Raw genomic sequence first — 13,015 nt, 5'->3', positions numbered from 1 at the left:
TAAAAACTAAAAAGGGCTGGGGATGTAGTTCTATGGTAGAGCACTTCTGAGTTCAATTCCCAGTACCAAGAGAAAAACAAACAAATAATAGCAACAACAAAAATAAACTGGGCCCCAACAACCTGCCCAAACAGAGTTATTTAATAAATTATTATCTTATTTTAAAAGTCTGCATTTTTACTTTGTCATTTGTGGACTCATAGCTATCTCTATAGAATAGGAAAAAAAGTTGCATAAATAAGTTCCAGTAGTGAGTCGTGGAATATTTTAAAAGCTCAGTTTTATAGGTTCTATGAGGTTTCTTTATCAATTAAAAAGATTAAAGAAATCATTTACTCAATGATTCTTGGTGTGTGCAAATGTAGATGTCTCTCTTTAATGTTTAGGGCTGGCAACACCTGACTTTCCTGAGATTTTACCCCGACTCTTCTTATCAAATTTGGCAAAAGAATACATCAAGTCATTATTCAGTTTTTGGATATAGCTGCAGAATTCACTGGAAGGAAAGAGCTGTTCTCTGATTGACAGGGCACTACCTATATCTATGGTAAACATGAACACATACGTTGCCAATCAGCCATCATAAGTGTACTTCTCATAGAAAATGTTAATTTAGGCCTTTGTGATTATTGATTTGAAAGGTAAAGGCTGGCTTTATTTTTAATAAAGGAGGTTTCCTTTCAAATGAAATGTAGATATAAATTAATCTTATAAGCAAACCACATGTAAACTTTGGTCCTTGATCATCAAAATTAATAGTTAGAAATTTAAAAGTCGGGTGCAACTTAGGACAATGGGTTGGAAATGAATGTTGTGAACCATGATGCTCTTCTCTTATCACAGTCTACATTATATTAGATACCCATAGCTTAAGACTCCTATGAATATATAAACTAATAAACGAAACAAAAAAGGGGGGTGACAACTTTAGGTGAAAATAATCTCTCATGGGAGAGTCGCTCTATGCCATAAGGCAGTCTTGTGCACTTGGGAAACTTTAATTTATGTTTAATACATTTAAATACAACAAGTACCTCAGTGAATTTTAATCTTTTTTCGTCTTCTTCATGTTACCGGGAATTAAACCCAGAGGAACTCAAACACTGCACTACATGGAGACAGGTTCTAAGATACTTAGGAACTCACCAAATGACTGAGGCTGGTCTTGAGTTTTCAATCTTCCTATCTCAGCCTCTGAGTCTCTGGGATTGCAGGCATGCCCCATCACACCCAGCTGAGGGTTTAGTTTCAGTGGAGTAAATAAATCCAGTTACTCTCTTAATTCTTGGCTTTACATTCTGTGTGTACATAACATAGTATGTCTATGGAATATGTAGCTTCTTTTCTTCCTGGTTTACTTGAAATTCAATACCCAATGTCAAGTTTGTTGTAGATAGTAAATTAATAAATACTATGTTTTATCTTTTTGAAAGAGGAAAATCCTTTGCCCAGTGCCTGAAAAAATCAGTCTTCTGTGACAATAACTGCATTATTCTGGGTTTGGGACAAAGATTGACTTGTTATCTTTTTTCTTTTCAGCACTGTAGATGAATATTCACCACAAAGAAAGGTAGGTAGACCCTTTAGAATTGGCAATGGGGAGATCTGGTTTGGAGACCTTACCTGGCCTCACTTGGCATTTCTCTTTCTTTTTTTAGTTGATTATGATGGCACTGGGGTTGAACCCAGGGGTGCTTTACCACTGAACTATAACCCCAGTTCTGTTTTTGTTGTTGTTGTTTTTTTTGTTTTTTTTTTTTTTTTTTGAGACACGATCTTGCTAAGTTGCCAAGTCTGGTCTTGAACTTGCAATCCTCCTGCCTCAGCCTTCTGAGTTGCTGGAGTATTGGTAGGCACCACCATGCCTGGCACCACTTGCATTTCTTCATAATTAAAATGAACACTGCTTCACACATAGCCGGGAAGGCAGGGAGGCCCAGGGCCGCAGCTCCCTGCCCTTCTCTGCTTTGCTGTGGTTTCCCTGTGCTGGTACAGATTTGATTTTAGCCATGTCCCCTTGGCTTTATGACATTTTCAATGTTTTGTGGTACATTTGGAGTCTCAGAGCTTCCCTGCTGTCCCCAGACGGATAAAAATTTGAATTTTAAAACATTCATGCCCAAAACATTCAACTAAGAGAATCTTGATCCAGGAGTCAGGAAATCTTATAAGGAAAAGGTTTACACTCTCACCAGGACAGAAAGGGAGCTGGTAGCGACAATATATATGTTCCTATTAAACTTGATGAGGGGGACATACAGAATAAGACCTCAGGCGCAAGTTTTGTAGAAGGAGACTATAATGTACCTATTTCCTTTTAAGAAAGTCAGTGTGCCACAAGAGAAGTGGGAAACCATCTCCAGGCTGCTTTTGTGAAATATATAAAAAGCCAAAACTCAGATTGTAGAAACTGTAACTTTGGGTTAGAGTTGAGATGGGGAAGCCAGGTCTTTCTGGGGAGAAGAGTCTTTGGATGTTTGTTGTAGTTTGTAGAAGTCAGAGGTGGAAAATGTGGGAGTATTCTCTAGCTGATACTAGGAGTAATTACAGGGACTTTTTGCCTGCTACTGGCCTTGGCCACAGCCCATCGTATCTCTCAGAATCGCCACCTCCACATGTGTTAATTGAGGCAACTCCCAGTTTATTTCTTCAAGATTGGATGGGTGGATTTCATATTAAAAAAAAAAAATTGGCTAGCTCTTTTGGAACATGTTGTAAACAGCTGTGGTTTTCCAAAGGGCAGGAATACATTCATTCATTGTTCTCTTTCTCCCTTCTCACAGAATAAAGCCCTTTTCCACCAATTCAGTCTTAAGGAGAACTGGCTCCAGCATAGAGGAACTGTGACCGAAGCAGAGGAAAGTGAGTAGGATTTTCAGGGAGGGTTGGGGCGGATGGAACTGCAGTTAGTCACCATCGCTCTCGGATCTGAACACCTCAGCCTGCCCTGAACCATTTGTTCTGGCTCTCAGCAAATCATCTGGGGATGATTTCCTTTTTCTTCCTTTGAGCATTACAGTTTTCTTAGATTGTAACACTGTCCAATGGACCGAGAATATTTTAAATTGGAGAAGCAAGGAAAGAAGGCTGTGCCAAGGACCTCCTTGACTTCTTGGGTAGAGGTGCACAATATACTGGAAACTCCGTGTTTTCCTCCTGGAATCTTCTCCTTGACTCTGCTCATTGCCCAAGACTAACTGGAAAGGCCATCAAAGCCAGTGTGCAGGATGTTTGCTGAGGCAGACCCTGAAATTTAGGGAAGAGAAATGAAAGGAAGGGTGGTTGGTGGAAATTCCTCCAAAGCAAAGCAGTATCAGGCAGCGCCATGCACTGGGTATGTCCCAGCCAGTGCTCATTAGCTGACAGGGGTTCATGATTACAAGGTTCTTTCAATTAGCACCCAGAAACTTAAAAGCCTTTCTAATGAATATTTTATACTGGCACCAAAATGGTGGCAGTGTTTTCCTCCCATTGGAACAAAGGTTGAGACAAATGTAGAGCCAGGAAACAATGAATTAAAGTGTTCACACTAGTGTGATTTTGAGCCTCTCTTTTGACTCATATTTCTCCATGTGTTGAAATTTGAAATATAGACATTTAATACGTGTTGATTTTCTTGAATATTTTAAAAACAAAATGTCACAAGTTTGCCTCTTCTGTGGTGTTTGTATAATGCTGCAGATAGATGGGTCTGTTGTCTGACATTGTCAGCTTCCCCAAGTGAGAGCAAACAAAATTATCTTACCTCATGATGTGTTAATGTCTGAACTCCCTCGCCCATTTATCTTCTAATTTAATTGTATAGTTTTCCAAGCTGAGCTGCAAAAAGTCCAAGTATTTCAAGGTTCCTGGCCTCTTTCTCTTCATCTGTTTATTAAGCAAAGTGTAAACTAACCCTCCAGTTAGTGGTTTGTAGACTGGATCTTTGCCTTGCTCAAAAATTACATTTTTTCATTAAGGGAGGAAAGCTTTTTCCCCCTTTACAACCTATTGACAAAATATAAAACAACTATTTATTAGAAGCTATTGTTTTAGTGACACACCCAACCAAACCACGCAAAATCTGTCAAGTGCTTTCTACTTACATGTTTGCTTTAAGGCTCTAGACATGTCAACTCATGCTTAGGCTTTTGCTTTGTTTGCATTTCTATGAAAGCAATCCTTGGTTATTTTTTGTGATGCCATTTAAATTGCATATAAAATTTCTCTTAGGAGCTCATTCTTTTTTATGCATATAGAAGAGCAGAATATCTAATTATCCTGTTTATTCTGAAGCAGCTAGTGTTTTATACATTCAGAGTAGCTGATTTTAAGAAGCTGTGTGTCAACAATGTACGTTGCTATTAAAAGTTTTTGCTATTAAATCATAACCAAAAAAAAAATTTCCAGGAGCCATTTACCCTGATGATGATAATTTCCTAGTAAAAATTATTAGCACCACAGATAATAAAAAAGGAAATTAAAAAGGTGAGAAATGTGACCTCTATTTGGAAACTAAACTCATCTGTACTTTGATAAGGGGGCAAGAGGGTCATTCTTAATGATTGAGAAAGCCGAACACAAAAACCAAGACAGATGACTGATTTTTAGATAAGCTTATGAGAATTCTAATAGAAAATGTTCTGGTTTTGATTGGTCCACTGAGACTGTTATGAAATGGAGTGTAAAATAAAAATTTATGAGTTAGATGTTTTAATATGCTGCTTTGATTGAAGATCCCAGTCGCTCTCAATAAAGGGATTAAAAAGTACAGTCCTATGTAGCACAGATGCCACTATATTCTAGTCAGACGGTCTTTACTGCGATGCCAGGAGCATACATTTCTAAGACAGTTGGGGAAACCTAACTACTACTTATGCCTATTCATCAGCATTATAACATCTAAGTCTCCTGTGCTTGCCGGCACATACTTACAGGCATATAATCTGAGGCACTCCTGTGCTTAGGCAAACGCGTACATCTGACTGCATATGCTTTAAAATGAAGAAAACAACAAAGTGGGTGCCTTGATTTGGGATAGTCTGTACCTCATGATCTCAGTTGTGTTCATAATTTGTTTTGACTTGTGCAGTTTTTTGCCACGTGTATATAACGGAGCACTCCTATGTCAGTGTGAAGGCAAAAGTTTCCAGCACAGCACAAGAGATCCTCAAAGTCGTGGCAGAAAAGATCCAGCATGCAGAAGAGGATCTGGCTCTGGTGGCCATCACATTCTCTGGGGGTAAATTATTTTCTGTCCTTGCATATTAACCTTTCACTGGATTTCCTCCAAAAGGAGAGAGTTGACATTTTTGTAGGATAAACGCTGAGCTCTTCTCTTCTGGGCCCGCAGCTGGATGACCACAGTAACAATGAGAAGCTGCCTACCAGAGGTGTTTCCATGACAACAGTGGGGTAGCATTAGATGCTGAATTTCCTCCCCTAGAACTGAATAGTGAGGCACAACAGTGTTTTGAAATGCATTATAAAGCTTTTCATATTTTGTACTCTAGATAACCCTTCCATTTTCATATTTAAATTAACTTGGGAAATTGCTAAAGGATGACATTTCTGTAGGGGGAAAAAATAAAAGATGGCCTTGAACTAGTCTTATTGCTGGCTGACAGTTTAATACATAAAGACTCCTGTCGGAAGAAAGGAAACTGCACAATAAGCCAGCGCTCACAGGGCAATGTACCTTCAGGTGGACGTGGGGAGCAAGACCTAGTTACAGCTTCACCTTCTGTTGGACTTTATTTATCCACAGAGAATGCTTTATTGTCTGTTTTGAATAAGATCACACAGATTACAAGCTGTCACTATTGATCTACTCAGCCTGAACAGACCCCATCATTTTCATGGGGACCTGTCAGATCTCAGTGTCACTGGCCTCCTTTTTGGCTTACTATCTTTATTTAATATCTCATTAACCCTGAGAAAAATACGAAGAAAGGGACTAAACATCAGAAGTTGAAAAAAATGTAAGAACTCTATGAACTAATCAACCAGAGATGGGGCAGGCAGGGGAGGGGAGCAGATAGACCACATTTCTGTTATTCTTTGTTGTTCAGGAAGAGGTGAACCCCAGAATATACACAGCATGACACTAGTTAAAGCATCATGAAACAGTATCTGGCTCCTATCGCTTTGAGACCTACAGGCAGGTAAAATGGTCCTGTACGCTAGTCCATTACACAGCACGCAGGCACTTCTCTTTAGGCCTAATGAAAGAGAGTCTCTCCTCTCCAGAACTCTGTACAACCTCTCAAAGCATGATCTAGGGCTAGAAGGGAGCTCAGTGATAGAGCACATGCTTAAGATGCATGAGGCCCAGGGTTCAATACCTAGTACCTACCCCTGCCAAAAAATTATCTAGGGGAAAAACAAGCAAAACATGTGAACATGATGTATTTCAATCAAGGAGTGGTTGTTTTTTTGTTTTGGGTGGGGCAGGTGGTACTGGAAGTTGAACCCAAGGGTGCTTTACCACTAAGCCACATCCCCATGTTCTTTTTACTTTCTATTTTGAGACAGGGTCTTACTAAGTTGCTGATACTGGCCTTGAACTTAGAGTCTTCCTACCTCAGCCTCCTGAGTTTCTGGGTTTATGGGTCTGTACCACTGCAATCCATCAAAAGTGGTTGAATTTTTATTAACATGTTTTAGATAGATATGATATAAGTGTATATTTAATTTTTTGAGTGACCAAAAATATTAAATGATTTTAAACATTGAGTTTCATCAAAACCAACATTTGCTGCTCAAGATGCAGCCCCTGCAGAAAGTGATCATTAGGTCCCTGTCCCAAAAGGGCTAGAGAACGAAGAGGCTTCAGTAAACTTTGCAACACAGTTGTTAGTGGCCCTAGGATAACTTGGAGCCAACAGAAACTAGCAACTAATGAGGGGCTCTTTTACTACCTAATATCTATTTGATGGCTGTGAAATACCATTTTCATCCTCTATTAAATTAGATTCATCAGGATGTACAGTGAGTTATAATGGGGTCCATTGTTCATCATCAGTAGAAGTGTCAGCTCATTTCTGGAATTAGCCCACAGATTTGAAAATGTGCCACCATTTCCCGTCCATTAGGATTTTTTGTTTGTTTGTTTGTTTTTTAATATGTAAAGAACCTTCCTGGCCAGGCTTAGTAGTGTGTGGCTATAATTCTAGCAACCTGGGAGTGTGAGGCAGGAGGATCACAAGTTTGAGCCCAGCCTGGGCAATTTAGTAAGATCCTGTCTTAAAATAGGAAAAAAAAAAAAAAATAGGGCTGGGGATTTAGTTCAGTGGTAGAGCTCCCTGAGTTCAATCTCCAGTAATCCACCTCCACTCACAAAATACCTCCCTGGGCTGGGGATATAGCTCGGTTGGTAGAGTGCTTGCCTTACATGCATAGGCCCTGGCTTCAATCCCTAGCACCCACACATACACAAAAGTACTTTCCTGCCTACATCTTATTACCCTCCTGAACAATCATTTTTTGTTGTTTTGTTTTTGTTTGGTGGTAGTGTTTTGTTTCTTGCAGTACTAGGAATTGAACTCAGGAGTGCTCTACCACTGAGCTACACTCCCATCCCTTTATCCTTTTAAGGCAGGATCTCACTGAGTTTCCCGTCTGGGCTTGAACTTGTGATCCTTTCGCCCTGAGCTTCCTGAGTAGCTGGGATTACAGTGTGCATGCCACCCGCCTGGCAACAAGAATGTTTTAATTAGGAAAAAAAAAAGATATTTAATGTATTTTTTGCTCTGTTTACATAAATTTTTTACAAATAATGTTTCAATGTTACTTCAGGATGAAATGACAATGATCTCTGTTTATTCTTGTCAAAAAAAGTTTTTGAAATGTTGGAGGTTTATGGCTTTCTCTAAAAAAAAAAAAAAAAAAAAAAAAGAGTCCTATTCTAAAAACTTTAGTAGTTTCTAGATGCTTTGTATCCAGGCTATGGGTACATATGATATATGTGTGTGCTAACAATAACCTACTCACTTACTCAGAAGTTAAAATTCGGTTTTGATCTTTTATAGTATAGTAAAAGATCTGAAAGTTCTTTAGAACCCAGCTGAATGGAGCCATTTACTACCCACATCAAAAGTGCAGCATTCTAATACTCTTAGTCTTTATAATGCTGGACCATTAAGAATATATTAGCCACTGTCATTTATTTTTTAAAAAAAGATTTTTTTAAAGAATATATTAGAACCCAGCACAGTGGCCCATGCCTGTAAACCCGGCAGCTTGGGAGGCTGAGGCAGGAGTATCATGAGTTCAAAGCCGGCCTCACCAATAGTGAGGTGCTAAGTAACTCAGTGAGACCCTATCTCTAAATAAAATACAAAATATTTATAGAAACCAGAATAAACTGAGAATCATATTTTTGGTTTTAGCAAAATAGCAAACTTACCAAAAAGTAATAATCAGTGTTAGTAAATGTGCAAGTTTTAAAATTATTTTTAGGAAAATATAATGACTGCTTTTCTTTAAAAAAAATTAGAAAGCAATTTTTGTCAATAACTTTAAAAATATTCATTCCCTTTGACCCCATAATTTTAGTACTGAGAATCTATCTTAAGAAAATCATCTATAAGCAGACTAGGATTTATGTGCAAGGATGTTGACTTCAGCAATATATATTATGGCTGCTATGCTAATAGAACCCATTTATCAAGTGCCTATTATGTGCCAGGCCCTGTGCTAGTACTTACCATGTATCATGTCATTTAATTTATATGACCAAAAGAAAGGAAACGATTAAATGTTCAACAGTAGAGGAAAGATAAGATGATGGCATAATGAGCTATTACATAACCAATTAAACATGACATATATAAATAACTTTGATAAGTGGGTAAGTGCTTATAATAAAATCAGAATATAAAGCCTTAAATGGACCCAATTACAAGTCTATGTGTGTATGAATAATTATAAATGCATGTGGATAATAACTGCAAATATGTATAGGAGTATAATTATTTTGGAGAGAGGATGATGAGTAAATTTTACTTTGTTCCTTTAACTGTCTTATGTTCTAAAGAATAACTAAAATAAGAACTTCAAGAGAGTTCTACTCCATGGCATTCAACCTGTTTAATGCCTACACTGAGCTGAGCAGTGATATCCATGTTACCTCTGGTGTTGTATAATGTGTAGAACTGAATTAATCTACTTTAAATCCTAGTTAATATGCTTTTGAACATATTTTGTGGGCAATTTTAACTCAGTACATGTTTTGTGTAGGCTTATTTTGCTTCTAATTACTTTTTTTTTTAAATAAAGAAAAGCACGAACTTCAGCCGAATGACTTGGCCATCTCCAAATCTCTTGAGGCATCTGGTCGAATCTGTGTCTACCGGAAAGACCTGGCTGACACTTTGGTAAGAACCTTTAGCCCTGTACTTCAAACCTAAATGTCAGACTCAAGGCATACTTCCACATGCTTTATAATGAAAAAATACACACACACACACACACACACACACACACACACACACATGAACTGTGTCCTCCCCAGCCAGCTGCCAGAGCACATTGCTTCTGCAAAACAAGGCACTGCCTACCTTAGGAGCTCTTCCTACCTACCTTAGGAACTCTTCAGCTCCTTCTTGCTGCTTTTTGATCTCCTGAAAAAAGGGATTGGAAGCAAGTGACTGCTTCTCCTATGGAATTTCAATTTAGCTTATTCTTGTTTGGGAGGTATGTGGAGATCAAGCTGAGAAATGTTCCCCGGGTGAATTTAGGGGCAAACAGACTGAATGCTTTGCTTCAATGCACTCGGTGCACTCTGAGTGCTCGGTTTCCTTGAAGAAAGAGTGGGAGGGCCAGGGTAGAGCTCAATTGTTAGAGTACTTGCCTCACATGCATAAGGCCCTGGGTTCAATCTCCAGCACCACAAAAAAAAAAAAAAAAGAGATAGAAGAAAGAGTGGATTATCAGCCCTTCCTATGTAGGATGAGGTCATAAGGATGGACATCAGACACCACTGAAGAACAGGAGTTTGAAGAAATGTAGAACACATCCTTTCAGTAGTCAAGACTTCAGTCTCTTGGCTGCTTCTTGAAAGGCAGGGTCAGGCTAGATCCACCATCTAGGACAAGCAGGCTCTAACAGTGTGATCATACCTTCTAGACTCAAGGCCCTCGTCTCCTTTCACGGAGTCATCACCGGGGCCTGTCTTTCTAGCTGGCTCCCGTTGTATATATAATTAAGGAATTTTTAATCCCACATGGGTTAACCAAAATTGTTTTCATAAAAACATTCTATGTAAAATTATCTGCAGGACATCAAGCTAACATAATAATGTTCATCACTGTCAATTTTCATATTTATAACCTGATAGGGGTTTGCTGAGTGATTGACCTAGAGTATCTCATTTAACATTCCCAATAAACCTGTAAGTTTTAGAAAGGCTGCATTACTCACTAGCTTCCTAAGCCACACAAGGGAGAGTGGTAGGATTTTTTTTTTCCTTAATTTTATTTTGAGACAGGATCTTGCTAAGTTGCTGAGGCTAGCCTCAAGCTTGCAATCCTCCTGCCTCTGGCCTCCACGTAGCTAGAATTATCAGCATGTACCACCATGCCCAGGCAGCAGACTACTAGGATTTTTAAATCCCGTTATGTTTGACTCAGAAGCTCCTGCACATTCCTTTCATTTATAGGTGATGAGGAAGAAAAGGAGTGGGAAGCATTTGCTTTACTTGGACCTTTTCTGTTCTGACCTTTAGCAGATCGCAGGTCCTATATAACCCCCTCAGTGAAACATGATCAACTGGGTAGTAAACATTTTTTTAAAAAACTGGGGCTTGAACCCAGGGGCACTCTACCTTTGAGCTGCATCTCCAGACTTTTTTTTTTTTCATTTGAGACAGATTCTCACTAAGTTGCCAAGAGTCTTGCTAAATTGATGAGTCTAACCTGAAACTTGTGAGCCTCCTGCCTCAGCCTCCAGATTTACTGAGAGTTACCTAGCCCAGCTCTGCACAGTATCTCTTTTAGTAAATATTGAAATTGATTGTACCCTTCCCTGTGATTTAACATGTAGCCACTCTGGGGCTCCCGGCAGTGAAGGGACCTGCAGTTGAATTGTCTCCCACTCCTCTCTCAGCCACACAGTCCTCATGCAGTTCCCTGAGCTTGCTTCTCCTACTGTTCAGTCTCAGGCACCATGTCTCCATGGAGTAAGTGGTACTGTGAAGTATGTTCTAAGCCAGACTTCATCCTGCCCTCAGATGTCTCCCCCATCAACTTGGGGCACCACTTCACATTTCTTCTTGGGAATCATAAAATTCAGTGTTTCATCTGAAAAGAATTTTAGTTAAAATAGAACATCATGAGGGAAGAATAACACAGGAAACACAAGAATAACCTATGTGAAAGTTTTGGAACCCACTAGAACTTTGATTTCATTTTAATATATCTTTTAGACATCAGGAATTAGAGCTGTGTAGGTATAGAATAAAGAAATATAAGATGTTTCCTAGACTAGGGAGTGGACAACCATCCAGAGGGATAAGGGGCACACCTAGGGAAAATTTAAATAAAAAGCCAAATGAACACACCCTTACAACTCCAAATTATTCAGCCGCTATTGGTATTCCTTCCCTTTGACAATATTCTGTGGTGAAGTCAGCCTAGTCCCATCCTAGCAGACCGACCTGAGGAACCTTGTCCCCCACCCCAGCACCTCCTCATCCGGAAGCTCGTTCATTTAGTCAGCACTTTCCGAGCTCCTTGCCGTGGCCAGCACTGGGGATACAGAGGCAGTTTAAACCTTCCTCCTCTGAATCATTGTTCTTCAGAGGGAAATCTCTGTGAAGATCTTTTTGTTATGAGTTGCTTTTTTTGTTTTGGTTTTTTGTTGTTGTTGTTTTGTTGTTTTTACTTAGGAAACCTCTTAATAAATGTAAAACTTCTAGAAATGCAAATCATTTATTTTTCAGATTAGAAGTAGACACTGTTATTTGGCATCTGAAATAGTCCCTTCCTTCTGCCATGTCATTTATTTTTGCAAAGTCCCATTCTCTTAGTCATTAGCTATTCAAGTCCAGCCCCTCAAATGATGGAGGAATTTGTATTTTAATTAGAAAGTGTCAAAATATTTTGGAAAGGTGCCAAATTATTTTTTAATAGCTTTAATGGTGATGATAAATTAAAAGTTGCATTGGCATTTAATTATTTCTGGCCAGATTTTTAAGGAAGTTACCAGCCTCCTATGATTAGGCACCATTTTTTTATGGAGAAAGCAGCTAATACTTAAGAAGTTACCATAGGATATAAATGAAATAGCTTTTATTTTTTATTCCATGTTGAATTTTTTCACTTTGCACGGGCATTTTAATAAAACTTGTAAATGTGTATCTGGGATGAGACTTGTTAAACATATTTCCTGTAAAAGCCGTGTCTGTCTTTATTGAAGTGCACTATGACATTTCTTTTGTTTGTTTTTCTACTAACCCTGCTGGCACATTAATTCTTACCAGCAGCCAAAGTGATTTCAGGGCTTTTGCTTTCATTATGCTGTCTGCCAGGGCAGTGTTTTATAATCAGATTTGTGGGTGGGTGTGTGCTGGCTTTGGGTGGGAGGAGGAGGGGGAGGCTAACTCAGTGAAGTACCATTGATCACATTCTACCAGTTCCAAGATTGTTTCCTAAATTGGCTATAACTCACTGAAGGTGAACAGACCAGGAAAAATATTAAGCGCAACCAGAAAAGATTACCTTTCTAATCTGGGCTTCTGGTGCACTTCTACAGGCAGCCAATTCACTGTAAAACTTGTGGGAATTACTGAGGCTCCTTTATTTTTTGCTTGTCTGTCGGTTTAGAACCCGTTTGCAGAAAATGAGGAATCACAGCAAAGGTCGATGAGGATTTTGGGAATGAACACTTGGGATCTTGCTCTGGAATTAATGAATTTTGATTGGAATCTGTTCAATTCAATTCACGAGGTGAGTAGGGAGTGAAAAGATCAAAACGATAATGCTATTTTCACTGTGAATTCTTCTTGAAGAGATGTTTTGATGTGCAGTGGTAGAGT

General features: G+C 38.9%; 1 protein-coding gene across 2 annotated transcripts in view; it reads left to right on the top strand.

Moving 5' to 3' along the window:
* The window catches only part of Rapgef5 (Rap guanine nucleotide exchange factor 5), a 228,356-nt gene that overhangs the window by 187,714 nt on the left and 27,627 nt on the right, over positions 1-13,015 (top strand). For both annotated transcript variants that reach the window (XM_077796732.1, XM_077796731.1), the window contains exons 15-19: positions 1,540-1,570; positions 2,784-2,862; positions 5,072-5,221; positions 9,259-9,356; positions 12,804-12,926. In XM_077796732.1, coding sequence (XP_077652858.1) covers positions 1,540-1,570; positions 2,784-2,862; positions 5,072-5,221; positions 9,259-9,356; positions 12,804-12,926 — 481 coding nt within the window. The remainder of the gene's footprint in view (positions 1-1,539; positions 1,571-2,783; positions 2,863-5,071; positions 5,222-9,258; positions 9,357-12,803; positions 12,927-13,015) is intronic.

Source organism: Urocitellus parryii, chromosome 3, assembly GCF_045843805.1.
Source record: "Urocitellus parryii isolate mUroPar1 chromosome 3, mUroPar1.hap1, whole genome shotgun sequence".
NCBI classification, from domain to species: Eukaryota; Metazoa; Chordata; class Mammalia; order Rodentia; family Sciuridae; genus Urocitellus; species Urocitellus parryii.
The sequence above is the reverse complement of the archived record's forward strand: the minus strand, read 5'-3'. Positions and strand labels throughout refer to the sequence as shown.